General features: G+C 45.3%; 1 protein-coding gene across 2 annotated transcripts in view; it reads right to left on the bottom strand.

Annotated features, from left to right (window-relative positions):
• LOC138300865 (RNA exonuclease 1 homolog) overlaps window positions 1–18,167 on the bottom strand; it is a 1,124,016-nt gene that overhangs the window by 684,388 nt on the left and 421,461 nt on the right. For both annotated transcript variants that reach the window (XM_069240707.1, XM_069240715.1), the window contains exon 8: window positions 1,855–1,920. In XM_069240707.1, coding sequence (XP_069096808.1) covers window positions 1,855–1,920 — 66 coding nt within the window. The remainder of the gene's footprint in view (window positions 1–1,854; window positions 1,921–18,167) is intronic.

Raw genomic sequence — 18,167 nt, 5'->3', positions numbered from 1 at the left:
CAAAGACCGCTTTGATAACACCCCCCATTCCACAAATGTTATGGTGATGTCCACCACCACAATGACCGAATACAAGAAGGGCAAACCTAAATCAGATGCTTTAGACTGATGTACTTGTAATTCCACTGCTCATGCAGTGTGCAATGAAATGGCATCATAAGCATCCCCTAGAGACCATGCAAATGCTGGACAAAATGGAGTAAAACAGTCAACACATGACCTCACCATTTGGTATAAACGAACCACAAATTTCCAGACCAATGCAAGAATATTGTGATGTCACTCAAGTGGAGGAAAAGTGTGAAGTGTTCAAAAGCACTCCAATGACGTAAATTTGTGGTGAGGGCTTTAGTAACATCTTTTGATTCAAAGAGAAACCAATGTCATGTAAAAGGGGGGTTTAATCCCCAAATCTTCTTGAAGTAGCTCTTACGTTGCTCCCTTTATCAAAGCTTCATCCAAATAAACACACTTCTCTATAATTCGAATGAGCCACCACCGACAAACCAGGCACATCAGGAGCAGAGCAATGTAAAAGTGGCAGTGAAACCTAAGTATTACCAGTGTTAATGGGCAGTAGCAGCATGGTAATAAGCATCCTAGCTGCCCCGTAAACTTTCAATCATTTGTTCAAATAAAACAACTGCCAAAGTGCTGTTGACCTAAATATGCCCTTCACTAAACAGACCACACCTAAATAAATACTTTTATCCATTGTTGCATATCACCAAAAGGATAACATCTTTACTGGGTAAAGCCTAGACTACCAGAGAAAAAGCAGCTCTTGCTTCTCGTATGAGGAATGTCCTCATTACATGCATCTGGAAGCAGCAACTGGTTGTCTATTCCTACGCATGCAAACCACTATTGTATTGATCCTGCTTCAAGTACATATTAGTTTGTGGGTCAGTAATCCAACTGCTTAAATTATTGTTCCAATCTATACGTGAGGTCCCCCTTCAATGCATTTATTCTTTATCTTGTTTAGTCTATTCCACGGTTTATCAAAAATAATTCCATGGCACAGAAGGTAACATCACTCACCTCTTGCCTCAGTGCTGCATCATGAATAGCCTTTCTGAAACCATAAAAAATAATTTCTCTTTCAATGCTCAAACAGCACAGTCTGTAACAGTAAGTATGCCCTGGTATTTTTCCTTTGTCAACTAAAAAGCTAAAAAAAACACAAACTCCCTGACTGACCCTGAGAGCATTATTGGAAGCCGGGAAATGAGTTAAAGGTGTGGTGTCAGTTTTCATATTGGCAGTCACATTTTCAGTTTAATTTTAAAAATAAAATTTGCATTTTTCATTAAAATATACTCCAAGACTCAACTGCTTACTTGCAGGTTTTTAAAGCATAAAATTCGAACAGAAAAAGCAAATGAAAGAGTCAGAAAATGCTACCTCTTTAAGCCCAGTTTTCCTATAATGCTTTTTCACAAGGAAAAATATATTTTGAAAAGCTAAGGGAATCAAGTGGATCTAGTCTACCCTTTATGGAAAACATACTGGATCACATGACTGAGTTTACACTCACTGGCAATTATATTTGCCACCGTAACAATGTTAAGCAAGGCTGTTTTTGTCAACTATACTCGTAAGAACAATTATCTGTTAACTCCGACCTCAGTTATGCTGGAGAACCTCAATTTGAAGACCAAAAAGTTTCAAAACGATTTATCTAGTTAACTACTCAAATAACAGGTTAACTATGATCCTTGGCTACAAGAGATTAGCTGCAATTATGTGTGTCAGTATTGCGAAATGCACATCAGCAAATGAGGTCTTCGAGTTCAATCGCTTATCAAGAGTTTAAAAGTATATTGATACTAAACACAAAAAACAAATTACCATTTTTTTCTTCCCGTCTTTTGGATCCAGATGCATCAGCTTCATTAGTACCAGAAGATGAAACGTCTATAACAACAACAGGGGAAAAATTATTTTACGCACAATGCACTGCAAGAAATTAGTTACTTGTAACTAGCTCTCCAGCGTTAAGAACTTTCATAGATTCACCTGTTTGAATCACTCCCCTTTGTCAGGCATAAAATCCCACCCACAGTACTTTTAAAATATGAATAAACAGTGTTCAAATAACAATAGGACTTGTTAAGTACCACATCCACCTGTTTTGAAATGAACAACCTTTAACCAATGACGTGGAAGTGTGCTCACCTCCATAGATTTCATAGCATAAGTGTGAAGATTACTAAGTATTGAGAACTCTATCAAGGAAGGGACAAGCAGGGTCTCACATGTGACTATATGAGCAATACCAAAGCTGGAATTACAGGTACGTAACTAATTTACTCCAAAGCACAAACTATTTATATATTCAAAGGATCTTTCATATATTCACACCAGAATGAGAAGCAGGACATCAAATTTCAAATGAGTGGAAAGCAGACTCTCCTTTCATAAAACAGGCCACAAATAACTGCTTGTCCCACTGAGGAGTTGGTTACTGCATTGAAGTCCATGCAGTAGTGCTTTGTGAAAGTGCAGCAGGTATCTAAAGTGGCATTCCTGCATACAGAGTAGTTGTTGCAGACATGTTCTTTGCGGAATAAACCCTTACTCTGTGCTGAAGTGGGGCTTAGCTTTACTGTGGCAGAAAGTGAAGTTGCCTATTGCCAGCAATGCCTTACTTCAACAAATGACGGCACCTGCTTGGATGGTGAAACACGATGAATAGCTGATGAGCTGCTATAGTTCTATCCATGTGGAACACAATGCATTAGCATACATCCAACGAACAAAGCTAGTGGCTGATGTTGTTGGATTTCGGAAGAAAGAGGCAAACATGCCAGGCTTGCTCAAATGGAAGCTGGATGGAAGTTCCAGGGCTGGTGTACTGGAATTGGCAGACACTGACGCAACCAGTATTTGGACAGTGCTGCACCTTGTCCTTCATCAGTACTTTGGGAAAAAGGGCAGAATAGCAGAAAGGATAGGTAAAGAATTTCAACCACATCAAGAAAGCATTACCTCTGGGCCCCGCTAGCCAGTAATACTTGCAAAGTACAAACATTTCTTGTTCTGCAAGGTGGCAAATTGGTCCAGTAGAGGATAGGCCCATTTCCTGAAGACCTGTTGTATCTATTCCTGAAATAGCTCCCAGTCATGGCAATCTGACAGGGTGCAGCTGCGAGCATCCACATGGTTGTTGCTCTGGTTTCATGACGTGTTCTACAGTGATGTCCACATTGTGTCATGACCCATGTCATTTAAGACAACCGTCGTGTCTCTCCCCTGCCCCCCTACAAAAAAAAAAAAAAAAAAAAAAAAAAAACAGATGTCGAGATCTTGTGCTACCTTGTACGGCAATGTAGCAAACTGAGGTTGAGTTATCAGTCCTTGTAAAAATCACCAGGCCTGCTGGTAACAGAACACATGGAGGCCCAGTCTTATGGCTCGATGTTACAGGACATTTATGTTGAGTGGCTTTTGTTGTTTGACCAACGACCTCTTGTTAACACTTCCTACATGTGAACTCTCCAGCTTTTCATTTATGCATCTGTTGTCATCCTGCCTGTTGTAGGCTGAAAGAAAAGGCCAGCTTTGAGACCAAGGAAACCTCCACCACAGTAGAGCTCAAGGCATATGGAGACAGTTACCGTGCCTTGCAATGATCCAGTCTGCTGTTACCATTGTTAGTCTAGTTCTTACTGAACAGGTCACATTCACAACCACCAAAAGGGAACTAGCCCTTTGCAGTATAAAATGTGACCATATAGTGATTTTTAAGTTCTGACAGGACCAACTCTCGGCAATACAAGTTTGTCACCAAAGTCTGAAGCTTTGAAACTCACTCTGCTGTTGAAAATGCATTGCCAAACTGTGTATCCAGCACTGCTCCTAGGAACTAAACTCTTGTAGGAGGAATAGATGACTTTTGGATATTTAATGTCAAACCCAACCAATGAAAGCAGATGTGGAGAAAAGAGCCTTTTTCATGAGAATTCATGAGACAGTCATCCAAGTGTGGGTTTCTACAGAAAGGCCAAAGGGACCAAGACCTGTGAATATCCTTAGTGTATTTCAGGCCGCAAGGGAGTGCTTGCCCCACCATGGAGAATCATAAATATGGCCTGTGATCTGGTTATACAGGCAAATGAAAGTATGCGTCCTCTGGGGCCAGTAAGGGATGAAATTCCCCTTTCAGCATTGGTTAGGGGCAGGTGACCATCCCGAAGGACAGTTTCTTATGAAATTTGCAGATTTCTAGGAGGACCAGAACCGGTCTCCATTCTCTTGCCTTCCTGACAAGAACCTCAAATAGAAACCCAGATTTCTCTAGGTTAGTGTAACTTTCTATTCAACTGAAAAGTAGAAGAATTTTCTAGTGAACAGTGCTAACTTGTAAAAGAATGAGTGCGGGTGCCCGATGCTCCACTCTGAAGCCTGCAACCAGTGCAGCTGAACGAAGGCTGCGCTGAACACCAGGGCTGTGTAGTCCTAAATCCATCTCATGCCACTTCAATCAGCTTCCAGACACTTCCTGTCCGTTTATCTTACTCTTTTAGGCTGTTGCTTTTGTAAATGTCTGAGCTGTAAAAATAAGGTACTGGTCCCCTAAAATGAGTGCAGTTGGCCCCAAATGCAACCACCAGTTCAGATTAAGCACTGCTGGTGAAGTTTCTGCATACAATGTTCGTTCTTGGGTGGGTGATTAGGCAGACCTTCAAGGGTTTGCAGCATGTTACCAGAAGAACAAGTTACTTAATTTTAGTAACAATTTTTCTGCTGGATACTCTAACTGCATATTCCTCACCTTGTTCATTCCCACGGGAAGCAGAGTAGGTTGGAAACTTTTCATCTGCAATTGCTCCCATGCATGGGCAGGTCAGACTGAGGCAACCTCACGCTGCCTCGAAAAGTGAGTCAAAACTGTCCTGCCCTGCTGCTGAGCCACGAGTGCCTCAGAAAGCGCAAAACTGTATGTTCTCTTTGGTAGCAGAAAGATATAGCCAAGGTATGTTCCACCAGACAAAAATGCCTTGGAGACCTTCAGGATGCAGACTATTTGTGATCCATTAGATAGCAACTGCTGTGTTAGTCTGTCCTGACATTCAGAGAGCCTCCCAAATTGTCAACGGTCCGGGAGATCCAGTGAGGATTGAGCAACCACCAGAGCCTGTGTGTCCTGGACAGTGTTCAGCACCCCGTACTTCACTGCAGTATTGCATGGTGATCCTATTGTCAGTTAGAACTTGGACAAGTTTCTCACTGATGGTTGGAAGGAAGTCTTTCATGGATAACCAAATGGCACAACCCACCAAAAAGGTTAGTGTGGTGCCTCTGCTCCATGGCAGACCAAAGGCCCCAGATAGCCACATCACCCAGGTAACTGCCCAAGCCCTAAGTTGAAACACTGGTCACCGCTATTTAGTCTGTATGGGGTAGAGGGGATAGTCCGCTCCAAGTCAGGCTGTATTATGACCTTTACCATTGGAGGCCCCAGCGCTGTACCCAGTGTAGCGGAGGTTTCAGTGCTGGGCCCTTATGTGGCAACAGGCACAAGGAACCAGTAGGCTGCGCAAGGCCAAGAAGCCTCAGACCCATGTGCGCCAGAACCCAGAAGTAAGCCCTAAACATCAGGATCATAAACTCCGGGCCCCAAACTTGGTGAATGCCAATTGTTTTGGGCTGGGCCTCATGAAAGGAATCCTTTTTGTAGGTTGCGATTGGGCTTGCTGACTGAAAAACTCAGAAATGACAGCAAGATTACAGTCGTCTTCAGATGGTCCGCAACTGACTTCAGTGAGCATGCCTTCAATAGCCAGTCGTCTAGGTAAAGGAATACATGCATTCCTGACTATTCCCAAAGATGGGCTGAGTCACCACCATCAACTTTGTAAACACCTGGGGAAAAGAGGGCAGAGAAGGAAGGTCATGTGGTGGGCTCAAAAGGCAGGAAAGTAAACACAAAATGTTCTGATCCCAACACAAACTCAATGTTTGTGGGACATGACAATCACATAAAAGTACTGGTCCTGCAAGTCGCAGGCCCCAGGGCAGAAGGAACCTGGACCAAGGTCATCAATTTGGACTTTTCTTTCACATGGAATGTGTCCAGAAATTGAAGGTCTGATATTGGCCTGCGCCCACAGTCATTTTTTAGCACAAATAAGTACCATTCCATAGGAACTGTCTCTATAGACCCTTTGCACAGCAGTGACTTAACTTTCTGGGTAAGAACAGAGGAATGATCTTCAAAATTCTGAATAGGAGAGGGAGTGGTTATGAACAATATGCAACACCCAACGCTCGGAGGCAACTGCACACCAGTCAGTCAAGTAAAAACTAATTCTGTCCACTATCAGAAGGCCGTGGGAGGAAAAAATAAAGCTACCTCACTATAGTTGTGACACAGAGGACGACTGCTGTCCTTGCTGGCAGCAACAAACTCAGCTACCATCTCTGTAGCCACAGAAAGGCTGCACTGACTGCTGTCTGATGACTGCCTCCGGTAATGGGCTAGACCCTGAGAATATACCGCAAACATTTGATATTGTTGATAAAATGTAAATGACCTAGATAGCAAGCTCTAAGATTCAGCTGTATTCAGACTGTTTTTAATGTGTCTCAATGCAGAATCTGCTCTATCCAAAAAGCCTGGTACCATCTAATGGCATATCCCTAGGTATGCTGGCACTTCCCCAGTCGTTACTTACCTTTGGTTATCTTTCGGGTGAATGCTTTAACTGCAGATTGCTCACCTTTTGAATATTCCAGGTGGCAAACTGGATCTGGAAACATTTCATAGGTCTTCGACAGTGGAAAGCGCTAGTTCCATATCGGCACCTGAAACAATACCACTGTGACTTCACTAGAGGCATAAAGTGTTAATTTCAGCTGCCCGATGTCAGTTTCCTATTTATATTTTCCACACCAAAAGACGAAAGGAGAATGACATCAATACTGTAAGGACGATGAAGTAATTTAATTGGGGCTTCATTAACATATTAATCAAATTTATAAAGTACATGGCTCCTCCAAATGAGTTTCACCAGTCTGGTACAACCAAGGACAGAAATAGAAGAATTGGAAAAGCCACGTCTTTACAAGTTTCTTTAACTTATCTAAAGATTTACAGGATCTGGGGCACCATGCTGAAAATCCATCAGATGTGAACATGCCAGTGGGCGGCTCCAACATCCACCGGATTGAGGAGTGTGGAACGTCCAGAGGGACAGACCAAACTGATAATGTGGTGGCAGAGATTGAAAGTCTAAAGCCAGGAGTCAGGGGGGAAAGGAATGTAGCCAAGACAGGACCAGGCCTTCAATGCTCAAATCTTCCAGCCTTTGAAGAAGCACCTTGTGAGAGACTTTACTGAAAGTCACACTAAGATCTAACAGAATCGAGCTGCCGAGCCTCCCCTATACAGCAGCAGTCCAAGCGGTTGGGCGACACCCACCAGGATGGATTCCGTGTTTTGTCAAGCCCTAAATCCAGACTGCAAAGGGTGAAGGAGGCCATTGGTTTCCAAGAAGTCTGAAAGTTGCTAACATGATTTTCAAGAATTTGGAAAACCATAGCAGAAGAGAAGTGGGCAGATAGTTCACCCAGTTAAAATGAACATATGCCATGAATACCTTTCAAGACAATGAGTATGGTGGAATCAGAGGAATCTGCAGGAAGATTGGCCAGCAGAATGTTAAAAAAAAGGCAAGTAAATTTTTCTTCAGATGTACACAAACATCTGCAGATTCATCACCTTTGAATATATTACCAAGCAGAACATCACTTGGAGGAGGAACTTGAAGAGATGGCCAGACAAGGCAGTCATGGAGGATGGAATGGGCAAAATGGCTGTCTTGTTGAACTTCTGAATCCAAGTAGCACTGCTTAGGGAAAGGTTTGTCGGTATGTAGGGGGAGGTGGCTCTACAAATTTCATTGAAAGAAACACTCTTGTCAATGCTAAGGTAGAAGACTTGGCTCTGGTGGAACGAAACCGGATGACTTCCTGTGGTTCTTTGCGCATGAAGGCATAGTACATTGTGAGGCATGAAATGATCCATTTCAATATGGTTCTCTTCTGGATGCCTTTAGCCTTTCTATTACCCTTATACGCTACAAAGAAATGGTCAGCAATTCACAAGTCCCTTAGTTCAGTCGGTATAAAAACTAACAGCCCTTTTTGGATTCAGTCTATGTAATCTCTTCTCTTCCTTGGTGTGATGTGCGGGGTTGAAAAAAATGCTATGGAAATAAATTGCAGATTTAATTGGTTCACCACCTTAGGAGAGGAAATCAGCCGTGGTTTGAAGGACCAACTTGCTGAGGAAAAAGCTTGAAAGTCTCACTGAAGTTTTTAAAGTCCATAGTCTCAGAAGATAGCTATGAAGGTCCACAAACTGAGAACCCATCACAAAATCAAACCTAAATTCAGGTTCCAACATATCGCGACAATGGGGCTCAGAGAGATCTTCTTTGTCAAACTCTTCAGAAAGTAACATGATGGGTGACAAACAGGGATGGGTAGTCTAGAAAACAGAGTAATGCTGACAAGGCTGCCAGACAGTCCCTGCAGCACAGCCTTCCTGAGCTAGCGAGAGCATAAACTTGAGGATGTCCAATACCAGGATCCTTCTTCGCATCTATGTATTCTCATGCACACAAAACAACAAAACTGTTCATGTTCCAGAGTACAGAGTTTTGGTGGAGTCACTGCGAGCAGGCAGAATAACTTCCACCATCTCCACTGGTAGTTTGAGAGAAGTCACATGTCAATGTTCAATCTTCAGGGAAGAAGGCAGAAGCTTTGGAGACTGGCATTTCAGTACCTGCCCCTCTAACAGAGAGGAGGTCTGCACTGAGAAGAAGACTGAGCTGGGGGCACTGGGAGCAGTGGAGGTGGTCGGTGTACAACAATGTGCCCAAAAAAACCTTGGGCAATGAAAATGGCCTGGACTTAATCTTAATTAACCTTTTGAAATGTGAACAGGAGCCCTGAGTTCCACTCGAGAGGAAATGTGTCTCTGACTAAGAACTGCCTTGGAAAGTCAATGCACAGTAGTGCTGACACTGCATGTTCTTAGTGGTGGCAAACTGATCTACTCAAGGTGCTCCCCTGCTGCGGAAAAGACCTTGTACCACCTCCGGACAGAGAAGTCATTTGTGATCTGCGAGGCACTGACAGCAAAGTTTGTCTGCTGTGGCAATCAGAGAGCCCGCCAGATGTTGAACCAGCAGGAATATGTCCTGACTCTCCAGCCATGTCCAGAGATTTAGGGACTCTTGACACAGGGTCCACAAACCCACCCCACTTGTTACAATACCACAGGGTGGTGTTGTTATCTGGATAAACCTGAATCAACCTCACTGCTGGTGGAAGAAAAACCTTCAGTGCCAGGCGAATCAAGCTCAAATTCCACAGGTGTACATAGAGCAGCAACTCCGCTGGACATCAAAGTCCTCTGATCGCCACCTTTCCGAGATGGCTGCCCCAACTCCGAAGTGACGTATCTGTCACTATTATGAGATTTGGGTGTAAAAGGGAGAGGGATTTGTGGCTGATTCAGCTGGTAGTTTATCAGCCACAACTGAAGATCTTTCGCAGTTTTATCATATTCCGGGGGTCAGAGAGATTCTTCTGATGTTGCAACCACTGGGACTTGAGGTCCCACTGCAGAGCCTTCATATGCCAGCGGGCATCTGTTACCAACAGGATGCAGGAGGCCATGAGGCTCAATGGCTTCACTGATACCCAGGATAGAGGCTGAAACATTTTAATCATAGCCTGAGTATCCAGGACTAGCGGCTCTTGAATATAGGCCCGAAGCTGCGCTGTGTCCTAAATGGCACAGATGAAATGGGGCAGCTAAGAGTGAGTTAGGTGTGACTTCAGCATGTTGATAGCAAACCCCAGCGAATGCAAGAGGTCAGTTGTAGTCTGGAGGTGGGTGACTACTGCCTGGGGCGAACAGCCAGTCATCAAGGTAGGGGAAGACTGGAATCCCTGACTTCTGTAGATGGACTGCAACCACCACCATCACCTTGATTAACACTAGAGGGGCACTGGTAAGGCCAAAAGGGAACACAGAAAACTGAAAGCACTTGTGGCCCACTGCGAACTGCAGGTAACGCCTGTGGGCCAGCAGGACATGTATATATAAAAATAGAAGTCCTACAAATCTAACACTAGATCCAGGTCAAACAGGACAGGAGCCAACATGACCATTTTGAATTTCTCCTTCAGAAAGTAGCTGAAAGGGTACACGTCTAGTAAAGGGCAGAGGCCTCAGTCCTGCACCAGAAAGTATCCAGAATATCAACAGCAACCTACTTCTGATGTTGGCACTCTCTGAAATGGCTCCTTTGGACAAAAGAGCCCACACTTCTTGATGCAGCAGGGAGAAGCTGTCCTCCGTCAACCAGGTCTGAGTATGTAGAACAGCCAATATTGGCCATACACATTTGTCCAAGGGTATGGACTGGTATCGGTGCTGGTGGTCCTTGATCCTGCCGCTGACCTTTGTCTGCAATGGTGAGACGGCATATTAAAGGTGGATGGAGGGTGAGGTTGCTAGGGAAGCGGATTAGGCAGATCTCTAGCCCTGGATCCCAGGAGACTTGTGGGAACCAAGTCTGTTGTCATCCTGTTGGTCATGGTGGCTGGGCGGAAACAGACGCAGTTGGTACCCCTACCATACCTATAGAAGGGGCAGAAGGCACAGTGGTGCTCGCATCGGGGTGAGGAGCGCCCCAATGACTGGGCGGTGGCACTGCTATTCTTAAAGCACTCAATCGTCAAAGAAGTGCCATTGAATGGCATGTCCATAAGGGATGCCTGGTCATTTCTCTGAAAAACTGGTGACCTGAGCCAGGTGTGGTGACTGAGTGCCACTGATGAAGTAGTCTTTCTACCTAATGAGTCATGTCGAGTCCGCAGCATTTAGTGAGCTTTGCTCCGTCGCTGCCATCAGCAATAGCCTGGGACAAAATGGCTCTGACCTCATCTAGGCTCATGGGCAGCACTTGTGCAATAGAGTACAAACCTCTGTGGGAATACCAGCCTAAGAGGCACATGGTGTTCCTTGACTGCAGTGCAAGGCTAGTGGAAGAGAAAATCCGCCAACCTCTTTGATTTCCTATTTAGTAGCGTGGTAGGGAAAGCACCAGGGTTAACGTTGGATATGGAGGCCTGGACAACCAGACTCTCCAAGGTCCTCAGGAGTAGGGTGATGGCTGAAGCAATTGTCCTCTCCCCAGCAGGGCTCGTGCACAACTTGACCCCGACCAGGACACCAGTGAGGGCTTTAATGAAGGGGAGAAGAGGTTACATGAGTGATACTCCAGGTTGAAGGACCTCTGTCAAGACGTTGGTCTTGACTACCACAGATGATGGCCCAAGACGCTCAGGGTAGTCTTAGCCGCTCTCCTCACCACCATGGCAAATGAAGCTCCTTCCTCCGCAGCCACACTAAGAGAAGAGACTAGGCCAGTGTTTGCAGTGTCTAGACCACTAGCATTCACCAGTTCCTTATACCAGTTGCCCCCAGCCAGGAACCACATGGTATGAACTTTCAAGGACATCCCTAACACAGAGCTTACCTCAAAAAGGAATTTGACAAAAGGTCAAAAAAAGGTAGCTCAAAAAATAACAGGGGCAGCTCTTCTGGATCGTGCTGTTGGCACAGAAAAAGAACAGATGTCAGCGCACTGGGGAGGTGCCTATATACAGCTAATGCAGACCGAATCAACACCACCTAGAGGTACTGCTCAAGGGTATCCAGTCTGACACGCTGGGGAATATATATCTTTATAATCATTTTACATATCAACAATGCAGTAATATCCTGAATACACATAGGCAATAAACATTTTCCATGAGATGTTCAGTCAAGGCTGCACTGGGATGGGACGTTCAACCAGTTACTTTCCAACAGACTACAACTTAGGGACTCGATGCACACTACTCAAGTCTCTATTGGAGGACCTGGGGGGTGGAAGGGACTTACAGGGGGAGCTGGGATAGAGATAGGGGGGTAGGGGGTAGGGGGGGGGGGGGGAAGAGATGTGCTACTACCAAGTGCTCGCTCTCCACTTAAGGGGTCTCTGCATCAGGGGATATCGGTTGGAGAGCTCCATCCTCCCATTTCACTTTCTCCAATTGTTCCACCATCTTACCTCTAGGTCTGGCTTCAAATTTTCATCAGTCTTTACCCTTTTCAGCCAATACACCTAGGCCACAGTCTATTCCTGAAGGTTTGTCAGCTGTTTGTGAGGTGGGGTCGATGAGCCCCCCTCCCCTCTGGAGTGCCCACACCACCTTAGTAGGCCTCCAGTCTGTGGCACCCCCATGTCACGTGGACAAAATGAGCTAGGGTTGGACTACATCTGGCCCTTCAGCACGGTCAAGAAATATTTTTGGGAAAACGCTGCTGCGTAAGTTAAGCTCAGTGTAGGTAATAGAATTGCGCAAATTTAAAATATGCATTACTAGCAGTGTCTTACTTGGGCACAAGCACATTTCCAGCACCTATCTGTCAATGGTTCATCCCGGTCAAACTATTTGAATAAGCTGCATATCAATGTGTCTGTCACCAATCACTGCTGCATACAGTCGGGAGAAGAGAACCCTACTAGAACCCGGGTCTAGTATGATATTGAGAGTGCGGGAATCCTCCGCTTCCACCGGATAGGCGGATCAGATCTCCTGGGCTGTACGCCGAAGTTTGGTGCATTGCAGGAACTGTCCCAGATCCACCAAGAATAAAGGCCCAAACTACTCTATAGTAACGTGCCTTTCAGATATAGGTCCCCCACCCTTTGGCAACCACCTGCTGCCCATTGGGACATAGCCATCTGTGATTGTATGTGCTGAAAAGGCTTCAACCACCGGAAAGGGAGAAGCCTAGCATATGGATATCGTCCCAAAATTTGTTTCGCGACTTGTTCCTAGACCTTCGCCACTTGTTGCTCTATATATGGTATGTCCATCGACACCCTCAGGCCACTCATCAATAGCATGAGAAAGTCACTTTCCTCCACCAGGCCAGCCTGCAGACTTTTCCCTACTGTTACTGTCTAAAGACCCTAATGCTGTGTACTGAAGGAGCATGGGCATGTACTACAACTAGAGATACAGGAGTCCCCACTTGTCCTCCGCAGGGTCCAGTTTTATGATATCTAATCCGATTCTGCTCCTCTTATCCACCCACATCAATGCCACCAGGAGGTTATTCATTTTTGGGAACATAGATTTCAGCAGGTCACAGAAAGAATTCCAACATATTGAGGTCTACTGATGGCCCGGGCTGTGTGCTACTTGTGCACTCAAATATTGGAACTTTTCAGTTTTCCAGGGTAGCCACACCTCAGAAGCATCAATCTTTGGTCGAGCCGCCAGGCTTGCCAGGGAAAGAGTACTGTCTTACGGCAGTTGACAATTCAGACGGCCGTCCGTAATCCTCCACTATCCCAAATATCACTGGAATTGAGCACACCATTACTTAAGTAAAGGATGGTGTTGTTGGCATACATCAACATGATATGGACAGTGTTCCCGACATGCATCCCCCAATCTCTCAGATCCCGTCTCAGGCATACTGCCAGTAGCTTAATAGCCATGGCGAAGAGAGAGCAGCCCTCTCTCACACCCCTCTCCATATAGAGAAGCACAGACACTACATTCCAGGTTCGTACGCTTGTGCTGGGTACAGTAGTCGCACCCAGAATAAGAAACCCAGCACCAATCCCATACATCAACACTTCCCACATGTGCTCCCAAGCCCAGGACGTCGAACGATTTTCGATATCTAGTGCCACTAGTGCTGCTTCTATGTCCATCCCCTGAACTGAGTGCATCACAAGAGACAGGCAGCAGAGATTCATATGGATACCCAGTTCCGGCACATTGGTCACATATCACCAGGTGCTTCATGATGTGCTGCAATCTAGTCACATGCAATTTTGCAAGTATCTTCAAATACACATTCAGCATGGACAGTGGCTTGTAGAACTCCGGGTTTCCGGGGTCTTTGTCTGGCTAAGAGATCATCACAATGAGGGCTTCATACACATGCAGTATACCTCGATGCTAGCCTCCAAAACCGTCTCCAGGAGTTTGGGGATCAGCAAATTGGAGTAAGCCTGATAATACTCCACCGGGAGACAATCAGGACCCAGGCACTTACCATGGGCCATATTGCTTATGGCCATCAGTATTTCTTCAGTTCCCCATCTAATTCCTCCTTCTGAGCCTCTGTAAGCCAAGGCACACCAACTGAATCCAAGAAGGCCAACACCACATTCAGCACCCTGTAAACCCATGCAAGGTGGTTGAGCAATAACATTTATTCCAAGTTGGCCCAACCACAGAAGTTCCATTTGCATGGACCAAGGACAGAATCAACAGGGGGAGGGTGGTCTCTCCCTTTTAAGCAACCACGCCAAAAGCCACCAGACTGGTCTCCCTCTCAGTGAAGCTGTCTATACTCTCACCTCGTGTAGCAGTCCTATCTGTCCCATAGGTATGCTACCCTGCGCTGCACCCCTAGTGGTGCCCAGTCTGTTGGTCGCTCACCTGGAGTCGGGCCAATATATCCTCATCCTCTACCAGATCTTGTTCCAGTCTCAGTCTACTGTCACGGACCCTGGAGAGGCTCTTCCTTCTCAAAAGCCTTCAGGTAACCTCAATTTGTTCCTCCCAGCGTAGAGTTCTAACTAGTCCCTGAGGAATATTCAAAAGGTAAGGAATCCGCAGTTAGAAGTCTCCATCAAATAAATCGGTTTCATATCTTAAATGACCAGGACCCACAGAGTACCATGAAAATCCCCAAGTGATCCGTCTAGTGCTATCTGTATGAATAGGTGGTGCTGAGAAGGCTCAAATTGAGATATTGTTGGAAAAGCCAAGGTTAAATAGCAGGCCTGCTGGTGGCTGCATGTGGCGCAAAGCCAGTGCTTGATTTGAGCCAGTGGTTGCAGGAACTCATTTTAGGGGACCACCACTTTCTCTCTACAGAGAGGAGGGATAGAAAGATAGAAATACAGTGGCAAGGGGAGAAAGCATGTAAGATAAAGAGCTAGCAAGAGTGAGGTAACAAGACAGGGAGTGTCTGGTGTTGGATCAGAGGCATCAAGTGAAATGAAGACCGCACATCCTTGATATTTGCAGTTCAAACGGTTGAAAGGCCAGGTGCAGATTTCTGAGAAAAACTATGAGTATCAGCATTTATTTTAAAAATCAATCACTGCGCAACACCATCTTTGGGAGAAAAAAAAAAGTCTTTCAGCAGGCATTGTCCAGGTACCGAAATATCGAGAGCCCTCAGCCGAGGTGGGTTACCACCATAATCTTGGCAAAGACTTGAGATGCTGATGTTAGACTATAAGGAGGGAGGACTGACTTGGTAGTGCATGGACCTCACTACGAAACGCAGTTACCGCCAGTGCAACTCCAGGCTCAGCATAAAAAATAAAATAAAATAAATGTGGCCTCCAAGTCTAGGGACACCATCTAGTCACCAGCTCCCAATGCCAAAAGTCAGAGCAAACAACGTCTTTGATCTCTCCTTGCATACAAACAGACTCAATGACACAGGGAGGAAGAACGTGGGTAGGCCCTGCTCAAAGGATAAGGCATACCCCTTTTTCTATATTTTCAGGGACCCATTAGTCTAAAGTTGGGGCTTTCCAGAACCGTAAAAAGGAAGATACACCATCACCCTACTGGTATCACGAACTAGGAATGAAGAACTAGAGTAGTTTCCCTGGTTTGTCGAAGGAGAAAACAGCATCGGCAGCTTAATGGATTCTGCAGCCTCTACCTTTCCCACAGTCCCTGTACTGCCTAAGCAGAGGGGTCTGAAATTGCTCCCGGGGTTGCTGTGACTGGTACTAGTGAAACTGAATCTGCACACAAACCCCTTGAACTTCTGAAATTACAGTTAAGTGCGTGTTTTTTGATGGGGTGGGTGGAGGGGCAGGAGTTGTAGCCAGAGTGTGCTGTTGGCCAGCTGTTTTTAAAATGCTCAACGGTTGGATCAAGCCTTTTCACCAAACTGGCAGAAAATGTCAAAAGATAGGTCCATCAGAGTGAACTAGATAGGTCCATCAGAGTGAACTCTACATCTGTGGAGAAAGCACTAAACCAAGCATGTCACCTAGGAGGTGTTGACAAACCTATGGCCCGCTGTACAAAGACACATCTAAATGATTTACCTCAAAAACTGCCTGTCCACCTCTGACCAGCTCAGAGAAGTGAACCTGCAGATTATCTGGAAGGTTTAGCATAAATAGATTTGCCATGCCCCACAGAGCATGGCTATCACACAGTAGCAGAAGTTGCATTGAACGACTTCAAGGTCAACCTCGTTGAGGAGAACACCTGACCTACAGTCTCCAGCTTTATTTAGATTCTGGGTCTGCTGGCCCTTTAGGGAGATCTCTGAGTGAGAGGTTATAGGAACAAGAAGCCTGACCCACCAGGCTCTCAGTAGAGCGGTATGTTGAGAAAAAGCCAGCTTCAACTGGTGCAGGACAAGAGAATTGCCTTTCCCAGGCAGCCAAAAAAGGGGAAATGGGAAAAAAAAAAATTGCCTAAACAGAGAGAAAAGGAAGCTACAAAACATCAGCTGCTTTTCTGAGTGGTAGGAAGCCACTTAGGGTGACTGATTTCACATCTAACGTTGAATGTGCCTATGCCAATAGTCTTACCCAGACCCCGTTATTTTTCTGGGTTCTGAAACAGGTATTAGGGTGGCACCACATCAGTACTTGTTGATAGACTAGATGGTCATAATTACTTCCAAAGACTAGGAGACTATCAGCCTCCCTACAGAACTGAGGTTATTTTTTAATATCTGGAGGAAGATTATCTGCCCTTGGAGGTTGTCATTTCAGGCTCTGAGTCAGTATCTGAGCCATAAGCACTGAAGGAGTTGCAGGTGTCAGCAGAGGTATTGTAGAGGGTAGTATTGGTGGAGGTGCCAGACATGCTGCACATATTTGTGACCGGACTGGTGAACAGCAAGAGCAAGATCAGCTTCAAAGGCATGTAATAAAGGAAAAGGACATCAGGCTGTAGGATTGGGAGCTTTACTGCTCCAACTGTGGCACAAGACTGTTACTTCAGGTGGCAATATATGGAGACATCACCCTTTACCAGCGTGGAAGAGGTATGAAATATTTCTAGATCGTGTCTGGCACCCAGAATATTCAAAAGGTAGTGAATCTGCAGGCAGAAATATCCATCAGAAAATCATGTTGGGCAAACACAGGAATTTTGTCTAATTACTACATTGGTATACCCATGGCAAGGATGATGTAGTACTGTGTCCAAACTAACTTTCTTTACATATTATACATATCTAGCTGTTTTCTGTCTGAAAGTATCGATGCACTTAGATTCTCTATCTGGTTATACCTTTGGGTTCATCTTGCTAGTTGAAGCCTGACCCACCAAGCTCTAAAGGGTGAGAAGCTTGGCAAAAGCAAAAAAAAAAAAAAAAGGTCCGCTCCCCCATGGGCAGGCCTATGACATCTAGCCACAGGGCAACCAACCACTGAAGCTAAACACTGTTAGGCCAGGTGGCCATTATAATTGTCAAAATGTCATTAGGGACAGCGAGCAGTCTTAACTAGCAGGCTCAGGCTGCAGGATTTCCTTAAGTCTGCTTTGATCTCTACTGTGTGTAGTGGAAGTTCCAGCACTTCTGCAGACTATTACCAACAAAGATTAACTCTTCTGAGGGCCCGCCTGGAGAATCCAACTGTCTCAGTTGGATGTATCCAGGCCACTGAAGAAAAAAAAAACCTTTATATCTAAATATCGACCAGCATCAGTGTAAAGGGAGGGGTTAGTAAACACTACCGGTTTCGAGATTGACGTTGGGGCACTTCCAAAACTAGGGCCATGCCTTTGTAATTTTGCAGTGAGACAGATCTGGCATTGGCCATTTTGGTTCTAAATCCAGGAGTAGAGCCACTGGCCTTTGCCTTTGAAGGGGTGAGGGGTGTCATGTAGCAGGCCATCAGGTTTAATCAGTGCCAAGGAAGGCCTCGATAGCTGGAGTACAACTCCAGCCCCTACAGTTCCATGGTACCAAAAGGAACTCCAGAGGGAGGCACTATCATCTAATAAAGTTGCAGAATGGGTGCTTTTAAGGTCTCTACTTGCTGCAAGGTCAGTGATGGCATGGGGAA

This window comes from Pleurodeles waltl, chromosome 1_2 (genome assembly GCF_031143425.1).
Source record: "Pleurodeles waltl isolate 20211129_DDA chromosome 1_2, aPleWal1.hap1.20221129, whole genome shotgun sequence".
Lineage (NCBI taxonomy): Eukaryota > Metazoa > Chordata > Amphibia > Caudata > Salamandridae > Pleurodeles > Pleurodeles waltl.
The sequence above is the reverse complement of the archived record's forward strand: the minus strand, read 5'-3'. Positions and strand labels throughout refer to the sequence as shown.